At 46.1% G+C, this 20,869-nt stretch overlaps 1 protein-coding gene across 3 annotated transcripts in view; it reads right to left on the bottom strand.

The window, feature by feature from the left end:
- The window catches only part of Ipmk (inositol polyphosphate multikinase), a 38,142-nt gene that overhangs the window by 13,764 nt on the left and 3,509 nt on the right, over positions 1 to 20,869 (bottom strand). For all 3 annotated transcript variants that reach the window (XM_011243555.2, NM_001347191.1, NM_027184.2), the window contains 2 exon segments: positions 8,587 to 8,672; positions 6,017 to 6,113 (listed from right to left, as the gene is read on the bottom strand). In XM_011243555.2, the coding sequence (XP_011241857.1) occupies positions 6,017 to 6,113; positions 8,587 to 8,672 (183 nt within the window).

Below are 20,869 nucleotides of genomic sequence, written 5' to 3'. Positions count from 1 at the left end.
GTGGGCACAGCTGGGACAAGCACCAGGAGGAAGTTAGCATCCCCAGAACCCACGGAAAGCTGGACAAAAAAAAGCGATGTGCAATCCGAGCTTCCTACAGAAACAGGAGGCAGCGGTAAAAGCCTTCAGAACATACAGGCATATCCTGTGGCCTCCACAGCAGCCAATGGAGGAGATCCTGTCCCAAACAAGGTGGAAGTGAGAGCCAACACCCAAGACTGTCCTCTGACCGCTACATGTGTGCCACTGCTCATACATGTGCATGCATGGGAAGTGTGGGTGCACACACAAACAGTGAAGTTAGGAAAAGTGCACATTCCCTCTAACCCAGCTGGGTAAGAGGTGCCAGAGTGAGAGGAGCCCGTACACTTATGTCCCTCTTTCCTGCCTCACCCAGACTGGTGCATTTTGAAATGACAACAGAGGTTTGTGTTGAACCGAATGAGAACTTTCAAGGCTCTCAGACTCAATAGGGCCAATCCTCCTGCAGAGGATGAAGGATAAAGAGGTAAATGTTATCTTTCCATCAAGATGGTTTAGCGCTGTAGCCGAGGGGACAGCAGCCCAGAAGAGCAGTATAAGCAGCCTAGGAGCCTGAACCTGAAAACCAGTTGCCAGGCACCTTGACAACAAGCCTAGTCACAGCAACCCTGCAGACGTCAGCAGCAAAGGACAAGCAGACACAGCCAAGCTTCTGGGTTTGAAAAGGCAGCCACAGAATGGAGAACCCGGGAAAGGATAGCTCCACCCTCCTCACTACAGTGTTGAAGAGATTCGTTGGCCATAAGTGTTAGTAAAGATGAAGGGCCTTAACACAGAGATACCCAGCATCCTGGGGACTTCACTGTTAACTTGGAGATGAGGCTTGGAGTCACTGAAGTAGGGCTGGATGTGAGAGTGTGCTGTCAGCTGAGGCCCAGCACACACCTCAAGGGAAGGCTATTCTCTTTGTGTCAAATACATGTGTCTTGATAATTTAGACAGGGCCCTGCAAATCCAAACATAGATTTCTTCTCCTCCCATACAGTGAACTCCTGCTAAACATGGGTGTAGCTTTTCCTGTCCTTTTCCACTGCCCTGGGCACTGTGGACCCAGCCCACCCTGCGCTATAACAGACCAAGTCATTTCATCAACAAGTAGGGCCCAAACACAGACACAGTTTTTTTTTTTTTTTTTTTTTTTTTTTTGGTTTTTCGAGACAGGGTTTCTCTGTGTAGCCCTGGCTGTCCTGGAACTCACTTTGTAGACCAGGCTGGCCTCGAACTCAGAAATCCGCCTGCCTCTGCCTCCCGAGTGCCGAGCGTGGTGGCGCACGCCTTTAATCCCAAACACAGTTTTCCTTGTGTTTAGTTCCACTGGCCACATGTGTGCTTCTTTTACTCACTGGTTCTCATGTCTGTGATTGGAATTACATCACTGTTAGGTCGCTAGCCTTCAACATGAAAATGAGATGAGGTCTTCTGAGGATTGAGCAGGTGTTTCCTTTCTATTCCCTGGCTTCTGTTATACTCGTGCGCACGCACTCTGGTGTTTGGATGCGGCATCTTACTAGGATGGCCTTGAACTCACTGTCCTCCCCACTTCAGCCTTCCAAGTGCCAGGATTACAGGGTGAAACACCACGCAGCTAAGATTCTCATTTGTAGTTTCCCTTCTAAGTTGCAATCACTAAACGTCAAAACCTGCTTTACGGATGTAGAGTTCCAAGCCTCTATCTTAGCACCCAGGAGGCTGAGGCAGGAGGACTTCGGACTAAAGACCAATCTGGGCAACATGGTTATCAGGCCAGTCTGGGGTACATACACATCAAGAGCTTGTCCCAACACACACAAAAGAAAAGAAACACACGTGTACTCAGGAGAGAACTAGGCCTGGGTGTGGAGGGCTTAACAGAAGCCTTTGGAAGAGAGAAATAAGAAAGTGGGACACAAAGCCGGGCGTGGTGGCGCACGCCTTTAATCCCAGCACTCGGGAGGCAGAGGCAGGAGAATTTCTGAGCTCGAGGCCAGCCTGGTCTACAGAGTGAGTTCCAGGACAGCCAGGGCTACACAGAGAAACGCTGATTGGAAAAAAAAAAAAAAACAAATCAAATCAAATCAAATAAAAAGAAAGTGGGACACAGCCTGAGCACCAGTCTGTTACAGACTGACAGCTGTCATGTCTACAAGCCTGAACACGGATTCACTCTGAAGACCGTGACTAGCAGATTCTCTCAGTGATTTCAGTAGACTAAAGCTCAAGTCAAGGTAGCTCAGTCTTGAGACTCAGTTATGTAAAGATCACAGGCATTTCGCTACAGGACAATCTCCTGAAGTAACTCCAGACCAGTGACAAAAGATGTCTTCCCAGCCAGGCCCTCTGGGTCCAGAGTGGAGCAGTGTTTTTTCCTGTGTGTGATGCAACCATCAATGAACTGTGGACTGAATGGAAGGAGGAAGAGACTCCTGGTATATAGGAAGTACTGCTGTGGGCTGGTCTCCAGCCGAGACAGCCTGAGGTGTGGCATGGTGTAACTCATTTCCAGTGCTACCCACAGACCTCAGAAACGTTCCTGTTAAACAGGAACCCAACTCCCAATCAGAGCCATTGAAATGGGCAAACATCTGACAGACAGCTGCTTGTGACTTCTCTGTCTGGATCTGCACATGGCACAACATGTGAAAAGGAAGCGATCCTCTTGGTGGGCTAGGGGCATGTGCAGAAACATTCCTAAGTTCCAGTCTAGTTGCTAGTTCTGGTCCCAGCATGGCTCAGCTACAAACCCCTGACTTTTGTAAGATATCCCTATAACCTTATAATAAAATGTCCTTCTTGTTTAATTGTGTTTGTACAACTTATACCTACAAAATCTTAAACAAAATAATAGCACAAAGCAATTTTTACAAGCACAGCAAACTAAGTTCAAATGTCAACTCCAGCATGTTAGCTTGTGCCATCCTAGCAAGCCCTATACTTCAGTGGCATATACAGATCGGAGTAGTGGGCCTCAGCCTTCCTAACGCTGCGACCCTTTAATACTGTTCCTTATGTCATGCTGACCCCCAACCATAAAATTAATTTCATTGCTACTTCATAACTGTAATTTTGTTATTGTTATGAATCAAAATGTAAATATCTGTATTTTCTAATGGTCTTAGGTGACCCCTGTGAAAGGGTCATGTGACCCTCCCCAAACCCCAAAGGGATGGTGACCCACAGGTTGAGAACCGCTGAATCAGGGGCCCACCATGAAACAGAGGCATCATGGTCCACAGTGTTCAGGCTGTGTCAGTACAGCTCTGAGAGCACCTTACAAGACAAGGCACTGCTCTGAGGCACACGGGCAACAGCATGAGAGCCTTGCCTTCCAGAGCTGCTCATGAGGAACAGAAGTGACATTTTATTCAGCACAGAGCCTGGTGTCACTGAGCACGGGGATCGGCCTGGTTAAATACATTAACTATTACGTGAGCATGACAGACAGGTATTTAAACCCATGCGTGCAAGGTGAATTCCAACATCCAGAACGAAGACAAATACAGGCGGAGCCCCTGGAGCAAGCCCTGCCCCTTCCCAGTAAAACAAAAAACACAGCAAAACAAAAACAACCACAAAATAAAAGGGCACTATCACAACTCAGGCAGGCACTTGATAAGAGAGACTCTCCACCCTGTAGCTAATCCTGTGCCCACAGTTAAACATTAACAAGAACATCTATTTATTACACATTGATTTTTATCTCAGAGCTAAGACAGCGAAATGCAATCTGATTGCTGGGCTCAGGCAGCCTCCAACATGCGCGACCGCGGCGCTGTGTTTCCCAAGTCTCCCCTCTTCCCACACAGACACTCCTGTTCACATTGTTGCCAGCTACACTAGTGTCTCCCTACTTTGCTCCTGCTAAAGAAAACCTTATGGATTCGTTTCTATCATAGACAGAAAAAAATACTGCAAGAGATGTCGAACTGCTTTTCTGATGCTGGGATTTTTGTTGTTGTTTGTTTGTTTTTGATTTTTATCTGCTACATCCATAGCAAAGAGATAATGGCAAAAAAGAAAATGTCCAGACGTGGTGGCACACGCCTTTGAACCCAGCACTCCGGAGGCAGAGGCAGGTGGGTCTCTGTGAGTTCCAGGCCCCCAAGTCTGCATGATGAATTCTGAGTTCTAGAGAGACCCTGCCTCAAGAAAAAAAAAAAAAAGAAGGAAGGAAGGAAGGAAGGAAGGAAGGGAGGAAGGGAGGAAGGAAGGGAGGGAGGGAGGAAGGGAGGAAGGGAGGGAGGAAGGAAGGAAGGAAGGGAGGAAGGGAGGAAGGGGAAAGTGCTGGTTGCACATACATATTGCATATGCTTGTGGATGTCTAAGTCATAACTATCATCCCAAGTTCTCCAAAGAATCTTCTCAAAAAAATCTTCTTTTTAAGTTTCTGTTTATTTTATGTACATGACTGTTTTGTCTACATGTATATACGTGCACCATGTGTGTGCACATGTCTGCAAAGCCAGGAGAGGGTATTGGATCCCCTGGAGTTACAGGTGATTATGAGCCATCTTGTGGGTGCTGGGAACTGAACCCAAGAGCTCTGTAAGAGTAGCCAGTGCTCTTACCCTGAGCCATCTCTCCAGTCCCTTCTACGAACCTTGTTCAGCTGAGTATTTCATCACTCAGATGGCTACTCTCACACCGGCCTGGGGATTGGCTGTTCTGCATTAAGCAGCAGCAATCAGCACAGCTCTCTGGGACCTGGGGAGAGCCAAGCTGCTTGCTCTGGTCTTCACGGCAGTCCTGACAAGTACCACTCATGGCAAAGGAGGAAGGTAAGATGCTACAATATGAAGTGTGTCTACAAGCATGTGTTGGGCAGACTTCAGACAAGAAGGACCCACAGCCATGGTGGCAACATATGCCTTTAATGCCAGCGTCCAGGCAGCAGAGGCAGGCCGGCCAGGGCTACATACTGAGTCCTTAGTTTCTGAAAAATAAAAAGGACCCAAGTGTAGTTACAATGGTCTATGGGGTAATTATGCAGAACACTATTCTCAGTAATAAATATCTGCATGTATTTGGGGCTAAGATCTTTAAGCTAGGGAGCAAGACAGACAGACAGACAGACAAACAGGAAAAAGGGGAGTGGATGAATCCAGCATTGCTATTCCAAAAATCTGCAATCCAATATGGGTCACAATCTGAAAGTTTATGAACACCCCCAACATGATACACAGTGGGAGACATCACTCTGGCCTCATAGGTTAGATTACACTAGACAAAGATAAAGTAAATTAGACAAACCAAGCACACCACAAATACCAAAATGCTGCCTTCGGTTTCCACAAAAGTGAGTCCCTAGTCTGGATCTGGGTCCTATCACCGTGACACCTCTGTATATGCAAATATTCCCAGACTGGAAACACAGCTCTCTCGCCCTGAGCTCTTCAGGTAAGCAGTGCTCCCTCCCCTGAAGTCCACAGAGCCTCAGCTCACTTTATTTCTGAACTAGTGAAGTACAGGTGGCTCTTAACTACCCCAGCATCCCTAGCCTGACCAATATTCATCTAGGAATTCCCATAGGGAAGAGCCAAGATGGCCACAGTAGTAGCATCTGACACACTAAGTTAGGGACCAAAGGTCAGACAGTGCTACAGTGTGGTTCAAGACCCTCATTTGAGAAGCCTGCAGCCTTGATTAAGTGACCTCATCACCAGACTCCAGGACAGACCCACATGCTCTCACTTCTCCACTCTTGTACTTCCCAGGGTTTCCCAAAACACTGAAATCTAAAGCTGGTTTGTTGGGAGTAAGGCAGGAGTTAGAAGCTACGCAGGGGAGGTTCTCCTGCTTGGATTCTTAATGGTTTATTCTTTACATAAGAAATGGCCATTTGTCAATGAATATAGTACTAAGATGTGGTCGCAAAACTGTAACCGATTTATCAGTTATTAAGGGAATGGCGACAAACAGTGAAGGTACCAGTGAGCTTCGTTTAGTGAGGGTCGGAAAGGAAAGCGCCAAGCCATGAGATGCACAGAAAATGCATTACCGTTTGGTGCGGTGGGAGGGGACCAGACGCCGTAGTATTTGGGCAGGTGTTTTCGCAGCTCCAGGAGAACAGCATCGGCACAGTCAGCAGCGTAAACCTGAACAGAGGTGCAGGGCTGGTCAGCGTTCCATAAAGCCTCAAGAAGACCAAGTGTACGCAACAGACTCATCTGCCGTGAGGCGCAGCGGGCAATGAATCCCGTGTAACCACACGCAGTTACTTACTGCAGCATACCGCCGTGCTCCACAGGGAGCACTCTCCTGGTCTGTCCTCCCTGCCAACGTTGTCCAACTATTTTTGCCATTATGTGAGTTGTGTGTAACTGACACCAAATTCAAAATAATTCTCTGGACACAGGCAAGTAATTCTGGCTGGTGGGCAAGGGTTGGGGTGTGTACCTTGGCTAACTTTTTGGGCTGCTTTTATTTGTATTTTTTACATTCATTCATTTAGTGTGTGTGTGTGTGTGTGGTGTCTGTGTGTGTGAGGACAACTTAAGGATATCAATTCTTTCCTTCCACCATAGAGATCTCAACCAGACTTAGGTTACCAGCCTTAGAGGCAAGCCCCCTACTGGCTGAGCCAGCTGGCTGGCCCCCTTGAACCATGTTTAACAATTACTTGGTTTTCTCACTAAATAAATATTTTACGTATTGTTTATTTTATCTCTATGAGAACAGTTCCATTTACTGTAGAATCTGAGGGCAGCTTTGATATACATCTAAAGGACACATAATTTTATGAGTAAGCGCACTTCAAGAGTTAAGAGTTTAGGGTAGGACTTCATTCACCAGAAGCTGAACCTCACGTCTAAGAGGAAGGGAAGGAAAGAAGTCATTGTTTTTCCACCAGCAATCTCCTGAGAACTGCTGACTAAGTGAGCAAGCCGGCCGAGGCTCAGCAGTGCAGGGTGTTGACGCACCACACGGGACATGGTGGATGTCACACTCATGCTAAGCTGCTCAGCGGTCTGGTTGCGGTCTCCAAGGCCGAGATTTTGCCATTTCTCTCAGGAAGAAAGAAAACAAATCTTCGATTCTCGAAATCAATCACTGTTACAGGGTGAGCTGTGAGCCACCACATAGCTGTATGATCCAAGCCCAGGGCCCAGAACGTGAGCACCTCTGAAGATGGTTTCCAAGGAGATCATCACAGTGAAAATGAGGGGTCACCATGCTGAGGGTGTTCTCAGAAAGTACCCTAGGACATAAACCCACAGAAGAAGATCTCAGGAGACAGCCCCTGAGCAGGAGAGGGGGAAGCCTTCAGAAGAAACCCCTGACTGCAGCCACACTAGGAGGCTAAGTGTGAAAAACTTGATTTCTGTCTTTCAAGCCAAACCACTAGTGTGACTTTATCATGGCAGCCCTGGCCAGTGAGCACTTCTGTTAGGGGATCACCACAGGGAAGGTCCTATCAGAGGCTCAGAGACAGCACGGGGCAGAAACGTGGGTCCTAATAAAGGAAACAGGATCACCTGGTGGGAAGAGGTACTTTCAAGCTCTCTTAATCAGGGCAAGGGAAATCAATTCAGGCCCAAACAAAACCAACCAGAAGGTTGGGCGTGGTGATGCATACCTGTACTCCCAGCACGCAGGAGACAGGGTGACTGCTGCAGGCACCAGGCTACCCTGGGCTTCACAGTAAGTCTTCCAGGCTAGAGAAAAAGACCCTTTCTCAAAACAGCAATGGGAAAGAGCAGACATAAGCTGGGCCTCATCAAAATCCATGCCTTTGTGTCTAAAATGACACTACCAAGACAGTGAGAACCCAACTGCAGAGGGGCAGGCACCACCTCCAAGTGGGGTTTGGTCAGGGGCTCATATCCACGGTGTACTTGTGTAACGATGGAACCACACTGTATATACACTTCAACTGTAAGATGGGGGTAAGGGTGGCGGGTCTGAACAAGCATCATCCTGGAGAAGACACACAAAAGCCAGCACGCTCATGGAAAGAAAGCGGATCTGTGGCTGGTGGGCAGGGAAGGTGGAGCCTCGTGGTTAAAATATTTGGCAGTTAGGAAATAATTGGTGGTCACGGAACACTGAACACGCTAAAAAGTATCATGAGTCATAGGATGAATTCGGTATCAGGAATGAGCCCTTCTCCCATTGTGCAGGGAAACGCTAAAGACACCAAGAGGCAGGACACTGCGGCACACAGAACCGGGGAGGCTGAGGCAGGGGCACCAGAGTCCTCTGCCAGTCTGCAACATACAAAGAGACTCTACCTAACAAAGCAAACAAGACTCTCAGAAGCTGTAATGAAAACACTAACTTAGCATTTCTGAGAGTGACAAACTCTCTCTGTTGAGTGTTTTTCAAATTGTGGGTCACGACCAGTTGATTGAAATCAATTGAGTGACTCAGAATAAGAATCTTAAAGATGTGAAGCAGAAGGGAAAATACTAGGTTGCAGTAGGAACGCTGGAAGACGAGCCTTGTTTGCATGAAGCTTGTTTGTCACGAGGGGACCCAGGACTCGCTGTCAAGCACATTTCTCACTCTGAGTCACATAGCAGAAAACTGAGGACCACGTAGAATAACAGAGCATCTCATATCACTTACCATGGTATAAAATTCCAGCTCTCTTGGGCCCCGTGGCGGTGGCTGTAGCTGTTTCAGAACTGTACCATCTGGGTGCTGGAGTATGCCTGCACAACAGAAATCAGGCGCAGTCAATGCTTTGGTTAAGGTCCCTGTTTCCTAGGACACGCTTGCTCCTGAAACAGCGGGGCAACCTCTTTCATAGACGGAAAGCTTTTACTGGTATGTGTTCTAGAAGTTGTAACATTCAACCGACGTTCTCAATTCTTGTTACTAAGAGAGACCAGCACACTCTCAAGTCACCCATTTTCTCATCTCAAGTTCTTCTCCCTGGGGGAGATTCTCTTATGGCCCCTGGATTTTCTAGAAACTTCTCAGTAATAAACTTTCTATGATAGGTTATGGCAAAAAAGAAAAGTAGTAATACAACCCAGGTCGTTTTTATAGACAAGGAAAAATGTATTTCCAGTAGCTATCTATGAGTTCCATAGTTGGCAATGCTCTATAATTCTCTCATCTTCCCAGCCTGGATGCCCTGTGCACAGCAGTGCTGGGTCCCAGCATGGAGCCTCAGGGATGTCTCTCTGTAGTCAGTCTATGCAATATAAAAGTCTTTCCAAGTCACCATATGCACACCAACACCAGCCCAATCCCTATAAGAGGAACAACCACTCACTGCACACTGAAAGTTTTAATCTTTACATACTGAGGTTTCACAGACTCATGACAATGGGAACAAAGTGTAGCTTATAAAAATTAGAATTTTATAAAGTACTCCACTTGTATCTATACTTCTTTCTGGCAAGTGACATGAACTTTTTAACAATGATGGAAAAATGAATAATTTAAAGAGTCAAAGCAGAAGTCTCAGGCAAGTGTGTCTAAGATCTAGACATCAGCAGGACAGAAGGGAGACAGTGTGAAGGGGAAGCTTGGCTGGTCAGAAGATTTGGGGGACGCCAGGATTAGTCTACCCTGACTACAAAGGACTGACGAGAAACCTGCTTCTGAAGATGGAGTTTAGGGTGAGAATGGCCTCTCCTTCTGCAGCCAGGAAGAGCCACAGTGCATGGCCGCCTGGGCTGAATTCCCGAGGGAGAAATGGAGGCATCCACAGGCAGGAGAGAAGCAGCCGCCCTCCTCCCCACGGCAGGCTCCAGGGCTTCTCAGTCGCCCGGCAGGTGTCAGGCAACCGCAGCGGGTTGTGTGGAAAGGCTGTAGACTGGATCAGAGAAACTACAACCCCACATGAACAGACCCCTGGATCCGACAAAATAACCAAGTTTTCTGAGAAAACTGAAGGTAGTACTCCCAGACCGAAGTGAATGAAGCCAAGATCAGCTGAACTACAGCATCTAAGACGAAAGCAGAGTCCCATCCAGCAAGCTCCATGATGCAGCCATTAATTAAGACACGGCATGCGCCTCCTGAGGAGACAGGTCCTTCAGAGGGGAGAGCAAAGCCATCCACTCACTCTTGCTTTCCAGCGTGCTGTCAGCAGGATGTCCTGTGCTCAGCAGCAAGTTTCGAGGCATACCAAAGGACAGGAAGAGTGCACCATCAACAGAGGCTGACGCAAGACGGTCACATGATTATAATTAGGAAGCAAGCATGTCAACAAAAATCCCATGCATGCTACAGAAATCAGAGAAAGGTGCAGAGGCCGAGAGAACCCAAGGAAATTCCAGAACTGAAAAAACAAAAAACAAAAACCAACAACAACAACAACCAAAAAAAAAAAAACAAAAAAAAAAAAAACACAAAGAAGCAAGTAGGATGGAAATGACTTGGGAGATAAGTCAACAAATAATCACAGAAGAAAAGAGCAAAATGAACCTTAAGAGATGCCACTAGTAAAGGCTGTGGTACCAAGGAAGGCTGAGGAAGGACCGTCACAAATTCAAAGCCAGCCAGAGTAATATCAAGACCTTGTCTCAGAATAAAAGGAACGTTGGTGTATGGCAGCACACGCCTTTAATCCAGCACTCTGAAGGAAGGGCAGTCGGATCTGAGTTCTAGGCCAGCCTGGTCAACAGAGTGAGTTCCAAGACAGCCTGGGCTACAAAGGGGTTTCTAAGAACCATAATAATAATAATAATAATAATAATAATAATAATAGGGAAAGGGGCCAGGCAAGGCATGCCGACAAACGCCAGCTTTAACGCCAGCTCTGAATTCCAGGCCAGCAACAATCCAGTAGACCTCCTACAGAAGGGCATGTGACTGTCCGTCCATCTCTGAGTCAGGAGCACTCAAGGCAAAATCAAACAGCTGTGAACAATCCTCTGGCAAGTCAGCCCACCGGAACTAACACCCAAGGCCTGTTTCAAAGCCATTAGGAGGCTGAAGCTGCTGTACCAAAATGCCTCAGATGGTGCTGGGAACAAGCCAGTAAGTACTTCTTGACTCAGCTGACATGAAGCATCTAAAGTGCCCCAGCTCTTAGAAAGCAGGATGGTGGCTGGCAAAGTCTAGAAACAAGGACAGGCAAGTGGTCGGCGGGTATGGAGTTCTCAAAGAGGAAGACATCCCAGGGTCTCAGGCTTGAGCGGGAGAGAGCGGCTCAGCAGCACAGAGAGCCTCTTAGCAGGCTCAGTGGCTCACAGCTGTCTGCAACTCCCACCCCAGGTGACCTGACACCCTCTTCTGCCTTCCACAGACATCTGCACACACAGTGCAAAGAAACTCATGCAGGTGCACACACGGACACACATAAGAACAGTACATTAACAACTAGTACAGTTTACTGTGTGCAGACTGATGCTCCTGTATGTTCACATGATTCAGTCTGATGCTGAGTCTTGTACCACAGTAATCAATGCAGTGAGATCTCAACATTCCAGTAAGCAGTCAGAAGGATCACAACTAGAACCTGCTAAAATGTCTGTGAAAGGTAGCCAGGTGTGGTGGCACATGCCTTTAATCCTAGTACTCGGAGGCAAAGGCAGGCACACTTTCAAGTTCAAGGCCAGAAAGCTACAGAGTAAGACCCTTCCAGTCTCAAAAAAAAAAATCAAAAAACAAACAAACAATAAAAACCCAACAACAAATTAATGAAAAGAGACTTCTACATAATTTAAATTTTAATTTTTTATGCTTTTCCTTCTAGAAATTATTACGATGAACAAATATTAGGGGTTTTGCTTTCACTTGCTTTTTTTTGAGACAGGGTCTACCGGCAGGCCCAGAAGAGACCTACCTACATCTGCCTCCTAAATCCTGGGATTAATGACTTGGGCCACCACTCTCAGCTCCTCGATGGCTTTTACAGCTTTCTCTGATGGGCCATCACATACAGGCTAATGCAGACTCCTTTTATTATGAGAAATAGAACTGTGTCACAAGAAAACAAGCATAGACTAAAAGAACTGCGTATTCTATTTAAGGTAATTATTATAAATAGGATATTTAAAAATAACGGAAGTGTTGAAAAATGAGATCGTAGAAATATGACACAACTAAGATATTCTCAAATAAATTTAAGAATATTTTTTAATCCACAGCCAAAGGCACCTGGAATTCTAATACACGGGGCAATACATATCCCCAGACACTTCAAATATAAAGACACGGGTTGGTTATAAGTAAAAAACAGAAAAGTGGGGTTGGAGAGCGGCCCTGGATTGAGCCTTTCAGTAGGAAGGGAGCGGTGAGAGGGAGACAGGACTTGCAAGCTCCATCATAAGGAAGATGACTATAGCACATCACATGGCAAGCTCCAGGACAAAAGGGTTTTTGGTTGGTTGGTTGGTTTTGGTTTTTTTGAGATTTCTCTGTGTAGCCCTGAGGCTATCCTGGAACTTGCTGCATAGACCAGGCTGGGCTTGAACTCACAAAGATCTGCCAGCCTCTGCTTCCCTAGTGCTGAGATTAAAGGCATTTGCCACCTTGCCTGACTAAGAGAAGGAATTGGATTTCAATCTTCTTCGTGTGTGTGTGTGTGTGTGTGTGTGTGTGTGTGTGTGGTGTATACCTGAAGAGATCAGAAGTAGTGGGCATCAGATTGTCAGACCGTTTGGAGGCGGAGTTACAGTGGTTGTAAGCTGACCAGCATGGGTGCTGGGAAAGCAATCCTAACCACTGAGCGATCTCTCCAGCCCCAAGGAAGGAAATCTTATCATATATTTAAGAAAGACATTTCATAATGACAAGGTCAGGTGATTAGGATACAAAATTACAGATGTGTAATAGAGTTTACAATAGCATAGCTTCAAGATACAAGGAGTAAAAATGGACAAGAACCATAAACAAACTCACAAAGATTTTTCTGGTGTTTGGTGGAAAAGGCATTGTCACGATACACAAAACCCCTACAGTGGAGAAGTGGCCAGTTTACACACAGCGCAGAGACCCTGTGTCCGGCTTGCACCCTGTCACCACAGTCCCTGTTGAGGTAGAAAGCCCTGCACAGTTCAGAATCGTCTGGAGGAGGGGACAGGAGGCAAAACTGTCCAGCAGAACACGAAAGCCCTTCAAGGGTAAAAGCGCTCTGTTTACCAAGCCCCAAATCTCTGAGGATTGGAATCCTGCAGAGATGCCCTCAAACCACAGCAGAAAAGCAAGACAAGTGGAGAAATGCCGAATGATAGGAAGGTAACCAACACCACTGTAATTACATGTGGATCGAAACCACAGAAGTGAGAACGTGCTCCACGTGCTAAGCAAAGACAAAGTTGGCATGGCGCAGCTTGCTGTGAAATGTGTAGCTTTCAATATGTCTAACAGCGGCTGCTGGTGGAGGGCTCAGCGGGTAAGGGTGACTACTGCTAAACCTAAGGACCTGAGTTCAAGCCCTGTAAACCGAACGGTGGGAAGGGAGAGCCTTCTCCAAGTTATTTGCTCCCCTCCATGGGCACCCTGCCTATCTATCCCCTCCCACCACCAAATCAAAATCAATAAATGTAAGAAGACAACATTCAATATTCCTATCATTCAGGAAAAGGAGCCACACTTATGTCCAAGAAAGATGTGTTAACTTTAAATACGTGATATGAACCAAAAGTCAGTTCGATAGAAACTGGATGCTGGGCATGGCAATCCCTGCACTGGCTAGGTGAGGGAGCAGGGTCCAGAGTTAAAGGGCAGCCTGAGGGATACAGCAAGAAAGTGTCTCAGTAAATAATCCTGTCAAAGAGCAACAGACAAAAAAAAAAAAAAAAATCAATCAAGTCAAAAGTGACTGATCAAGAAAACCGGTGAGCATCCATTAAACAGATAAGGAAAAAGAAAAGATCATTATTGGGAATAGATGAACATTCAAAAGAAGAGACATGAGGTTCCCCTCAGCAAATGCCACAACAGCTATGAAACAAATTCTCTTAAACACATGGTACTAAAACTGACACGGGAAGAAACAGACCCAGGGGGGCAGGGGCTGATGACAGGGTTCCTCTGCATGCATGCTTCCCTGGATTGAATCTTCAGGGGAAGGGTTGGGGCCGGGGAGGAGAAAGCACTGCAGACGCAGCCAAAATGGCCTCCTAGAGACTGTTCCCAACACAATGATATCAAACAAACAAAAATAGCAACAGTAATCGCATCAAATTTCTCAGGAAACAAGATAGTATCTTTCTCAACCCCGTTTTGTTTGTTTTGAAGGCAGTCTCAGAGTGTTATGGTGAGAGGTTCTTTATCCAGAATGACTACAACTCACCATGCAGCCTAGGCAGGCCTTGATCTTCCCGCAAGAACTATTCCTTACAGGCAAGGGTTTATATGTGTGGTTCTCAACCTGTGGGTCATGACCCCCATGGGGATCACATAGCAGATATCTGACATATCAGATAGTTACATTACAAATTCCCAACAGTAGCAAAAATTACAGTTTTGAAGTAGCATTAAAAGAATTTTATGGGTAGGGTGGGTCACCACAACATAAGGAACTGTATCAAAAGGTCGCAGCATTAGGAAGGGTGAGAACCATTGCTCTATATAAGATAGTGTAAATGTGATTTCTAAAAATCCCCAACAAAGATGGGTTTAAGTGTCAGAGGCCCGGAGTTCAATCCCCGGCATTGCAAGTTAGGCATGATGGCACATACCTTTAATGCCACCTTAGGAGGGTGGGAGGGAGACAAGAATATCAAGGTCACCTGACTACATGATGAATTCAAGCCTGGGTTGTAAGACAGTCCATCTTTAATAATAATAATAAACATAATTACAAATGTCTAAACACACACACACACACACACACACACACACGCACACACGGTAAAAGGACTAGAGAGATGGATCAGTGGTTAAGAGTACTTCCAAAGAATCCAAGTTCAATTCCCAGCACCTACAACATGACTCGAAATAGTCTAGACCACAACTGCTGTTCCAGGGGTCTGAAGCCCTCTTCTCGTCTCCATGAGCCCCAGAGGGCATACAAGTTGTGGACAGAAAAGGTAGAGGAAAAAAAAAAAAAAAAAATCCAGGATCCAGGAGCATGTCTTGTGCCTACAGAAACTTGAGGTGAGTCTGAACTACACAGGCATTCCAAGCCAGCCTAAGCTACAAGGTGAGACCCTGTTTTAAACAACAAATAAAAAAGGTAAGATTTGCTGGGCGTGGTGGCTCACGCCTTTAGTCCCAGCACTCGGGAGGCAGAGGCAGGCGGATTTCTGAGTTCGAGGCCAGCCTGGTCTACAAAGTGAGTTCCAGGACAGCCAGGGCTACACAGAGAAACCCTGTCTCAAAGAAAAAAAAAAAAAAAACACACAAAAAAACAAAAAAAAAAAGGGTAAGATTAATACAGATATATATAGATATATAGATATATAGATATATAGATATAGATATATATAAACTTTTCCAGGAATGAAAGTTAGTTTAGGATTTCAAAGTAAGTAATCATAATAATTTCTTTGAGAAGATGGAGCCCTCGTGGATTTGGGAGACCAATCCCTCAGATGCTGAGCTCAAAATAACAGGTCTGGGCTCAGCCCCGGGGGTGAGGGGGGGAGGGGGGAGGGAGCTGCTCAAGGCCCAGGTTCAAGGGGGGAGGGGAGGTTGCTCAAACTCGTACATATGTGGCGCCCTGCCTCAAGCCATTCATGCTCATACATGCACACTGGTAAACACACATAACCCCAAAGCATGAAGGGTGTCTGTTCAAAGGACAGACAAGCAGAACCACACACCTGGAATGCAGATTCGAAAATGCCACTCCTCTCTCTTTAAAGGACACAAACAGTTCCTTCTAGTTCCAGGCCAGGAATGAGGAAGACACAAAACAACCCTGCATCATCGTTTAATGCCAGAAACAGAGAAGACACTTCATGAGAAAAAAAAACAGGAAATGTCAAAAAGACACAGGAGCAAAAGCCTCCAGAAGCTGCCACTGTCCAAATTTAGGAGAATGGCATTTGGGCGATGATTAAAAGTCGCAGCCACAATATGGGTAATATCCGCTGACGGAGGCTCCTGGCCCATCCTGGAGACAAATGAACGCTTGGGAAGTGTGTGCACAATGCCAGCTGCTGGAGAGAGGCAGGAGCACTTCCAGGTGTAGCCTTCAGTGATACAGAGCTTGGCAATTCTCTGCGGAAGCTTACAACATTTTAAGAAAGAAAAGGCGTAAATAACACTCAAATATTCCTCCCATGTTACTTAATTACAATGGCAAAAACTGGTAACTAACTCCATGCTGGAAACACTGACAGCTGGCACTTAGCTAACCTGTGCCTTGCAATCCGAGAACACACGAACTCTCAGGGAACACTGTAAATCTGACTCTGAACCCAACTGCAATGAAACAATCGGACAAACTGTATAAGGTATGTGACAACCTCACGTCTGAGATGTTACAAACAGGTTGTGGCTATCTGGTGTAGTAGTGTGCACCTATAATCCTGAACTTTGGAAACGAAGGCAGAAGAATCAATTCATCCTCAACTTCACAGTGAGATCCAAGCCAGGCTGTACAGCTATAGGGCCAGGCTCGCCTACATAAGACTCCGCTTCAATACATACATAAACACATTTTAAAAAACAAAATGAAGAAGAGATGGCTCTGTGGACAAAACACTTATCATGCCTGTGAGGCCCCAAGTTTTGATGCCCTGAACGCACATACAGCCAAGAAAGCACAGTGGCTGCCTCCTGGGAGGCAGAGCCAACAGACGTCTATGACAACTCGCTTGCCCAGTGAGTTTGGGTCCACCATGAGACCCTCCATTGGTAAATACAGTGGGGAGCAATAGAGAAAATCAATTGATAGCAACTCTGGGTGTCCACGTGCACGTACACGCACGCGCACCCGTATGCAACATGAACATGCAAGCATTGATGCATACACACAAATAAGAGAAGGTGGGCCAAGAAGATGACTCAGTTGGTAAAATGCTTGCTGGGCAATCATTAACCTCTGTATTCCCCCGGGGCCCACATAAAACACTGGCAAGGATACCTATAATCCCCACCCTGGGGAGCCTAAAACCAGAAGGATCCTTGCGGTTTGCTAGCCAACTAGTCTAGAGCCCACGGTCCTTGTTCAGTGAGAGAGTACTAGACTGTAAGAGCCTGTGGCTGAAGAAAACATACGCCCTTGTTGCTGGCCACAGATAAATCAAGGTAGGAAAGGGTTAGAAGCGTCCTCTCTGCCGGCTAGCCCACAATGGTGCAGAAGGCGCCATGCAGGCTGCAGCGGAGAATTGTCACCAGCACGCAAACTCAGTGGTGGGCTCTACCTGTAACAATACTGACTGGTCAGACGAGACAGGCCAAGTCTGGGAGTAACCAAGCACTTTTCTTAGTGGATTGAGGGGAATTAACTTCTGTGCCCTTTAAATAACTGTATTTATGCCCACAGGGGAGGGAATAAGATGTGTAATACAGACAAAGGCACTCAATGGAAACTTCTGACTGCATGCACATAAACGTGCACACCACCTCTCGCTCACACATACGCACATAATAAGTAAATACATTAAATTCCTGACTAAAACGATAAAGAGATTTCGGCATGTAACTCCTCCGCAGAGTATATGCTTAGTTCACAAGACTCTAGGTTCAATTCTTTAAAAAAATATTTACTACTACAAAAAAAAAAAAAAAAAAGCCTTTAAGATTTAAACAAACAACAGCAAAACCCTGCTCTAAATGACCGAATACTGACACCCGTGATAACTGATGGGCTACCTGGTGCTCGAAGAAAGAACAGTAACTCGAAGGTCTCACAACGCGGCTGCTGCATCAGCCCCACATTGAAACCATATTCGTCGTCAGGCCTCATTGCAAAGATGGTAACCAACAGACACCAAATTCTGAATTTCAGTTTTATCCTAAGTAAACAGGAAAAGGGGTCGTATCGTATTTTTAGGAGATGCACAATTATTAGAACAAAAGGTCACAACAGAACTTACTCTGAAACAGTTCTGCAAACACACACACACACACACACACACACACACACACACACACACACACACGGGCCAGCTAGTGACTGGATACAGCTGGTTCACTACCATTCTGGCTAGGTTTTATATACTTGAAAGTCTCTCCCCCGACCCCCCAAAGATGTGTCTAAACGCGAGCACAATTTAGAGTAGCACTAAACAGTTCGGGAGGCCTAGTGGCCGCTGTCTGACTGCTCCCCTATGACCGACCGCTGGCACTCACTGGCAGACACTAGGGAAGGAGAAGAAAGGCAACCGTGGCATGCAGAAGCTCTGCTGAGCAAGACTTCCCAGGGTCTCTTACAGAACATGAGTGACTGGAAATCTACAAAGGGTTACAAAGGGTCAGAAAACATCAAGATAAGCCTCAATTCAATTATCCTGCTGCCAACAACTCAGCACTGAGCAGTGAGACAGGGCAGACCCAAGACACTTGTGGTCCACACACGCCCTGGGCACAGAGGGCTAGGAACAAAAGCTGTGTGTGCTGACAGACAAGATGCTCTTTTTTGTTTGTTTTTGTTTTTTTGGTTTTTTGGTTTTGTTTTTTCAAGACAGGGTTTCTCTGTGTAGCCGTGGCTGTCCTGGATCTCACTCTGTAGACCAGGCTGGCCTTGAACTCAGAAATCCGCCTGCTTCTGCCTCCCAAGTGCCGGGATTAAAGGAGTACGCCACCGCCGTCACCTGGCTGCTCTTTATTTATTTATTTATTTATTTATTTATTTATTTAAGTGATGGTGTGAGCTTTAAAGCCACCTATGAAATGGTATCTACAGTGTTACCACCCTTTGTGCCAGGCAGAGGAGAAAAAAGATACACTATTAAGGAAGCTCAGAAAGGATGCATTAAAAAAAAAAAAAACTGGAATGTGTCCCCTACAGAGACTGCTGAGAAATGGGGTAAAGTGGTTGAGCCTGGAACTTGCTATGTAGACCAGGCTGGCCTCCAACTCACAGAGATCTGCCTGCTTCTGCCTCTGGGATTTAAAGGCGCACGCAAATCACTGCACCCGGCCTTTTCTACGGTCTTGACCTTAGGAACAAAATGGCAAAGGGGAAAGTAAGGTTAAGCAGAAACAAATAAAACCAACTAGATTTAAATAAACGCTGATATAAAAGGGGGGAAGGGGTAACAAAAAAGTAATCCAAAAAAACCTTCTGAATCGTTTCTAATCTCATAATCCCTCTCGGTAGGAAGCCTAACCTAAGGTCTGGAGAGATGATTTAAAGGTTAAAGCATTTAACTGCTTCGCACAGTACTCAGGTTCGGTTCCCAGCAATCACCTGTAACTCCAATTTCAGGGGACTAATGTCCTCTGGCTTCCACAGGCACCACCCAAATGTGGCGGGTCTAAACTCACACAGGCACGCGTACACATACCTGTAAATGCACTAAATGAATCGTAACATAAAAGAAGAGTTGACCCCGAGCTCTTTAGAGTAGGCTTGTTTTCTGTTGAAATTTTTTTTCTTTTCTTTTTTTTTTTTTTTTTTGGTTTTTCAAGGCAGGGTTTCTCTGTGTTGCCCTGGCTGTCCTGGAACTCATTTGTAGACCAGGCTGGCCTCGAACTCAGAAATCCACCTGCCTCTGCCTCCCGAGTGCTAGGATTAAAGGCGTGCGCCACCACACCCGGCCTGTTGAAATTTTAGTATAGAAATTCTAAAAATGATACATCACAGAATAAGTAGAGCAGGAGCCAGCATTCTGGCTGGGGAAGAGGAAAAAGGCAAAGTTTAGAACGAAGGTCTCAGGATGGGATGAAACTGTAGCTGTGCAGCTGTGACTTCTAAAATATCTACACATCATCAGCTGCACCTACAAAGGGCCCGCCAGCAATGACACCCCAATACCAACACCCCTAACACCCTGGTCTTAGATTCCTGGGGTTATTTCCTGGGTCAGGGAAGTGACTGCGGCCCTGAGTTCAATCAAGGAACTGAAGTAAAAGGTTAAACAAAAACAGTATTTGCCGCTAAAGGGAGTCAGGGTTCCTTGCACAAAAGGCCAATTCTCCAGCTTGGGGGGGGGGGGGCATTATTCTACAGTGTCTTGGAACAGAACGGAAGTCCCACTGACAGAGGAAGAACCATTTCTGTGGTCAGGTCAGACACGAGTCCCAAATGGTTTATAAATAAGGATGCACACGTGCAGGGGTAAAGAGGAGAGATTTATTAGAAACCGGATTGCTAGCGGCAATTAACAAAGAGAATTAATAAGAGAATCATAATTTCCCAACCATCTGCTTCAGACAAGAATCATCAATGTAAGTCGAAATCTAGTGGTGAGGTCCAACGATGGTCCACATACTCACAGCTTACTCATTCTGGACAATGCTAACTGCACAGTGAAAAGTCAGACGGCACTTGAACCAGATGCCCAAAATGAACCACTAATAAAGGTCAGACAGCTACTGTGGGTCTCCACATGAGTACCATGTTCTGGTCAGAAATGTACACCCTGAATCTCATCCTATGAACCTTCATGAGCTCAGCCTGGAAAGCATTTCATAAAGTGTGTAATGCGTATTCTACGGCGTCAACACCCCCACCCCCGGAGAAAAAGGCTGAGGCTTCGCTACAAGCAGAGAAGACGTGAGTAACTGAAGGCTGCTGGTAAGGATGGAGGGCTGTCCTGAGGAACATGGGGGAGGGGGGGACCCACATTATTCAAATAAGACTAAATGAGGCTGAGATTATCACTACAGAGCTGCAGCACTTAAATCCCCACAAGACATAAATACACTCTGGCTACAGGACAGAGTACGGATTTTCTTAGGAAATCCACACAGAAGTGTCACTATATAAATGGCAGGACACATGCAACCTACTTACAGAAAGTTCAGGAAAAAAAAGTCATGTGCAAGCAGCTGAGAACAGACGGGGCAGCATGGCTCCGTGCTCCCATCTGCTGTCCCTGTATCT

Source organism: Mus musculus, chromosome 10 (assembly GCF_000001635.26).
Source record: "Mus musculus strain C57BL/6J chromosome 10, GRCm38.p6 C57BL/6J".
NCBI classification, from domain to species: Eukaryota; Metazoa; Chordata; class Mammalia; order Rodentia; family Muridae; genus Mus; species Mus musculus.
This window is presented reverse-complemented; position numbering and strand designations above follow the sequence as displayed.